General features: G+C 55.0%; 1 protein-coding gene across 1 annotated transcript; it reads right to left on the bottom strand.

The window, feature by feature from the left end:
- Positions 1-1,027: 1,027 nt before the first annotated feature.
- LOC119276484 (GDSL esterase/lipase At4g10955-like) lies at positions 1,028-2,358 on the bottom strand. The gene is made up of 2 exons (XM_037557548.1): positions 2,174-2,358; positions 1,028-2,092 (listed from the first exon to the last, which is right to left on the bottom strand). The coding sequence occupies exons 1-2, from the start codon at positions 2,302-2,304 to the stop codon at positions 1,090-1,092; spliced, it is 1,134 nt and encodes a 377-aa protein (XP_037413445.1). The 5' UTR covers positions 2,305-2,358; the 3' UTR covers positions 1,028-1,089.
- Between the last annotated feature and the right edge of the window lie 3,092 nt (positions 2,359-5,450).

The raw sequence follows: 5,450 nt of genomic DNA, 5'->3' as shown, positions 1-5,450 counted from the left end.
TTTTCTGTCGACCCATAACCGAAACACCGTGCTTCAGTTTTTTATTGATGTGCATAGCTACGATCATTGCAAGATCCTCCTCCTCTTCCAGATCAAATTCTTGTTCGGAAGAATCATATGACGAACTCATCTACAATGTTCAATTTAAACTAAGCTATAAAAACTACAAACAATATGCATCAAATTCATGTAAAAAAAAGTGAAGTTGAAGCAATACATACCTTGCGGGCGCCGAGCGGCAGTGGGCGGTCGGGCGCTGTTCGTCGGACACTGCCGCACGCGAGGGCGGCGGTGACTAGAGAGAGACGGAGGAAGCAGCGGCGGCGCGGGGGATAGGCCGGGGAAGCGCCGGAACGGTCGCCGGAAGAAATGGGATGGCGCGGGCGGTGGCAGCACCGCGGCTAGATGGATAAGTGGAGTTGCGAGCGGGACTCAAGTGTGCAGCATGCGGGAGCGGGCGCAGCAAATAAACGGCGCGCGATGGTGTTTTCGCCCGCGCGCTGAGCTGGTTATGCCGCGCGCGGTTTTTGTGCCTCCGCTGAGGCGCCCGGAGCGATAGCGCGCGTAAAAAGATTAATTTTTTAACGCGGCGCTTATTTAGCGCGTCTGTTGAAGATGCTTTAAGTGTAGCATTATTGCTCTTGAGTCATTTCAATTTTGCAGGTTGAAACCACGGCGTCTCTAAGCCGAAAATTGGTCAACCCGCCCCAGACCACACCGTTTTCCATCATTAAACCGATTAAGCCTATCCACTGACATCAAAAATAAAATCCACACCACTAAACCCGTATCAACTCACGCCGATCCCAGGTTGACCTCAAAGGGTGTATCGTAGAAACTTAGTTTTTCTTTGCGAAAAGTAGATACCTACTCCCTCCGCTCCATTATATAAAAATATTTTTTACACTCTCACCCTCTCATAATAAGAGATAAGAGCGTTTTTGACATGGGACTAATTTTGCATTCGTTCTATCACAAAACTGTGAATCTTTTCATTAAAAATTCTCCACGCTCAAATACCCGGACATTTGCATTTTTAAATGGAATCTGAAGTATTTTGTTGCTCCCGGGTAAAACGACGGCACAAGCCTAACTCTGGGCACGCAGTGCGGCAGGCGGCGCTGCGTAGAGCGACCTGAGCTGGCGGTCGATGAGCTTGCTGTGGTTGAGTGCCACCTGCAGCTCGACATCGTCGGCCCACCACTGCTCCAGCCCGTGCGCTGCCAGGAATTTGCTCGGCCCCTTGGACACCACAAGCATCGTCGCCACCCCCGCTTTGCCACCGCCGTTCCCGCCCCCGCTGTCGACCGCCACGGTCGCCGTCCCGCCCGCTGCGTCGCTGTAGTGGCAGCAGATGTAGTCGTTCGTGTTGATGTACAGGTACGGCAGCCACCTTCCCATCCCCGACTGCGCCAGCGACGCCCTCGCCTCACTTTCACTGTGGCCGTCGCCGCCGCTCGTGTCCACCGCCGGCTGGGAACCCACGTATGGGATCCACGCGCGCGCACGGCCCCACAGCTCGCCGGCCGTCTCGACGAACCCCCTGAGGCTCATGGCCAGCGACACGGACGGCGGGTTAAACACGTGGCACTCCACGAAGACGCGCTCCTTGGCCAGCGCCTTGCCCACCTGCAGCGCGAACCCGGCTCCCAGCGAGTGCCCGCCCACGCAAACGTTGCCGACGCCAAACCTGCGCGCGGCGTCCCGCAGCGCCGCCAGCGCGCCGGCGAAGCGGACGGAGCCCTTGAGGCTGTCCCAGGCCAGGAACCGGAGGTCGTCCACCACGTCGCGGCGGAACGTGGGCGCACGGAGCAGCGTACCGCGCAGCGCCACGACGGCTGCCGGCGCACGGGTGGGGCGGAATGGGATGTAGTCGGACAGCGCGGCCTGGTGGTCCCACTCGAGGACGGCGCCGTAGATGGAGCCGTCGCGCTCGTCGACGAGCACCTGGGCGAGCCTGTACTTGAACGGGCGCCACCACTGCGGCGCGAGGCCGGTGCGCTCGTCGCGCTTCTCCTGCCGGTCCAGCTCCAGCAGGTAAGCCCCCTGGATGAAGCACGCGATCACCATCCGCCGGTAGTTGGAGTTCTTCCTGCATCAACCATCGCAATAAACTTGCAGTAATTCAGGCGAACTGGGCAAGTGTGAGTATAAATGTGCCGAGTATACTGACCAGCTTGAGCTAAGGAGATCTTTCCAGCTGATGGATGACAGGTTGCGGGGGCCGTACACATGAAACTCGAGCGGATTCGCTGCCGCCGTTGCTGCATCGCCGGATTTCTGGTCTGGCATCGCCTTGGCCATTGTTCCCGCGTGAATCAAGAGCACGCACACACAATGGCTCGGACTTGGGATGATATATGTAAAGGTCCGCAAGAATAGTTTTGCTTCAAGTTGAAAAAGAAAAGTGCTACGGGACTTTTTATCCATGGTCTCTATTCCATCATCGTCTCCAGTCAGGGCAACGGCACCTGATTCTTTCTCATCTCACTTTCGCTTTAGAACCGGTGGATCACATTTACCAAAAAAAGGTTTCCCCCGCTTTGTATTCCAAAGCAACGAACACCATATATATAGTATTGTTGGGGCGAGCAGCATATCAAGCCCAAAAAAAAAAAGAAATAAATGCCAACAACGGTAGCTCGACAAAGCATGGAGCTCGACAAAGCATGGATGAACCGCTACCGCTGCGCCCTTCGGAGACAAACCACCACCGCCCGAGGCTTCGATCTGCCGTGTACCAAGCGACACCTTCAAGAAGGAATGCGACGCCGACGACGCTGCCGCCCGGACGAGTCCTAGGGTTTCCCCCGGTACGCGGAGGAAAGTGGAGGATGGCTACCACCGACACTCTCCAAGAAGGAATGGTGGCACCCGTCGGTGTCACAGCATCAGAGCCGGCCGAACCGGCAAGGATTTCTCCCGCACACCAACCCCACCGCCCAACCGGAGCCGACCAGCCAAACCACCGCCCAACACCATGCGCCAACGCGGTTGCGCCGCCACCCAAGCTGTCTCACTACGAGCACCAACACGAGGCCAAGAGGACCGGAGAGAAAAGCCAAGCGATAGGAGCGGCAACACCAAGGCTGAGCGGGAGGGAACCACCTCCTCCGCCGTCGTACGAGAGGCGCGCGCCTCCGGCACAGTCGCGGTTGCCGTCCGGACATGGCAGCGGGGCAAACCAGGGCACCCCTGGCCCGGCCGGGCCCGCAACGGGCCCGCTAAGCCCCGCCGGCCATGCTGCAGCAGGATGGCGCCGGCGCCGCCAGCACCACGCCGCTCAGCGCTGTTCCCCCACCTCCCGAAAGTCTCGCCACGGATCCGCCCCGCCGCCGGCCCGCCCATGCCCAGATGGGGCCCGTAGGGCCCAGATCTGGGTCGAGCGCCACCGTCAGAACCCACCGCAGCGCCACCCCGCCGCCAACGACGTTGCCGCCGTCCAGCCGCCCGCCCGCGCCGCGCCAGGGAACCCCGCCACCACCCGGTCCGTCGCCGCCTAGGAGCACCCCCCGGTGCAGCTCCGCCCCGCGCCGGAGAGCCACCGGGAGGGGAAGGTCAGGGGGGCGCCGCCACCAACAACCCTGGGGCCAGGGCGGCCGCGGGCGCCAGTGACGGCGGCAGGAGGAAGGGAAGAGGAGGGGACTGGAGGAGGGAGGCGGCGATGCGCGGCCGGTCGCCCGCGGGGGCGACTCGGTCGCGAGAGCTCGAGGGGGTTTTGAACACCTGATTAATCAGGTGAAATCATGGATCACATTTAGAGACGAGCGCACACGATTCCCCAACATTGCCATGACATGCGCCAGTACAACAGGGGCGGACCCAGAAAAAAACTTGAGAGGGGGCAAGAATGTATGGCGATATACCAACAAAATAAGCACCCATATGAACTACCACATATACCGTTATCATACAATGCAACGTCCTCTGCCTCGTTGTACCCCAACCAATTACCACGTACTGATCATGCTAATCGCCATTAAAATGTGGATTGATCTTCCAAACCATCCTCTGTTGGAAAAGGCAGTGCCTAGGAGGCGCTTAGGCACGCCTAGGCGCTAGGCAATGGCCAAACGCCTCGCATTGGGCATAAATGGAGGTCTAGGCAGGGCAAGCAAGGAATTTCCTACCCAAGCAAGAAATCATGCCACATACTGCACTGATATGCCAAACTGGTTATATTCCAATGAAAGTAGACGGCAATTAACTTATTTATACTCCCTAAACTAATATCAACACCCATATAATAATCACAAATACACTAAAAGTAAAAACTATATTACCGCCTAGGCCGTGCCTAGGGCGCTTAGGCACCGCCTAGGCACTAGGCGAAGGCCAACCGCCTCGCTTACGCCTACCGCTTTTTCCAACCTTGAAACCATCATTGGTTTAGACGTTATAGGATGAGGCTCGCGAGTGGCCACCCCCTACATCAAGTATTTTCTTCTTATATCATCATGCTGATCGGGATTATAATATGCAATCCTTTTCCTTTTAAACGGAACTCTAGAAAGATTGTTTTTTTAGAGAAAAGGCATACCCAAATTTATAAATAAGGCAACTCTAGAAAGATCGTTCAAATCAACTAATCCATGTATCTTGGTAGTTGTTAGTTTTTGAAAGAAAGAAAAAAACCCACTATGGCTGTGCCAAAAAGTGAAATGTTAAATGAATTCCTAAAATTACCACACATCATACATGAAATTGAATCGTCTTAGAGACTAGGAAATATTAATAGATCATCCCAATTGAATTGCAGTTGCTCTGGCCGGACTAGCCTATTTTACTCGTCACTAAAATGTTGTTTATACAAAAAAATTATGTTTCAAGAAGAATGTTCCAACTGGCTATTCACCCCAATCAGTAAATTATACATATGAATTGGTGAGGCTAACATGATTTCTAGGATAGATATCGCCCAAACAAAAAAAATGAAAAGAGAAGAACCTACATGACGTATACGGCTTAACTTGATGTCAATTAAAATTAGGGAATTGCATATTCAGGATTTAGAGATGGAAGATGTGCTGCGGCGCCTTCATGCAAGACCAGGAAGGATGAAGGACGGCAAGTCGGCAATTATCAGCGGCAAGCTGACGACCGCGTGAGCGGCGAGGTGGGCAGCAGCCAGCGCTTCCGACCCCTGCGTGGCGACAGCGTGCGTGTGTATACAATTTAGGGATGCCATGAGTCAAATAGGTCAATGAAAATCTGCGATCGAGAAGGCAATGTGTGAAACGTGCACAAGCTGTGGGCTGTAGCAATTCTTACTCTTTGGTGGGCTGATTCCTCAGAGTTTAGTTAGATTCCATGGGCTCCTAAAAATACACGAGAAAATGGGCTGAGTGGGGCAGGGTACTGTCCCAAGTGGGGGCAGACAAGTATACGCACGATCAAGTATACGTGGATGAGAAAATCGAGTGGGGGCAGGTGCCCCCACAACCTCTAAC

The sequence above is a fragment of the Triticum dicoccoides genome, chromosome 3B (genome assembly GCF_002162155.2).
Source record: "Triticum dicoccoides isolate Atlit2015 ecotype Zavitan chromosome 3B, WEW_v2.0, whole genome shotgun sequence".
Lineage (NCBI taxonomy): Eukaryota > Viridiplantae > Streptophyta > Magnoliopsida > Poales > Poaceae > Triticum > Triticum dicoccoides.
Note: the sequence above shows the minus strand (reverse complement) of the source record. Positions and strands in the feature narration are given on the sequence as shown.

Bases quoted from the DNA above. Each gene is read 5' to 3' on its own strand.
- LOC119276484 (XM_037557548.1), bottom strand. From the start codon at position 2,304: ATGGCCAAGGCGATGCCAGACCAGAAATCCGGCGATGCAGCAACGGCG. The intron at 2,093-2,173 runs GTCAGTATACTC...TGGTTGATGCAG, and splicing joins GATCTCCTTAGCTCAAGCTG to GAAGAACTCCAACTACCGGC.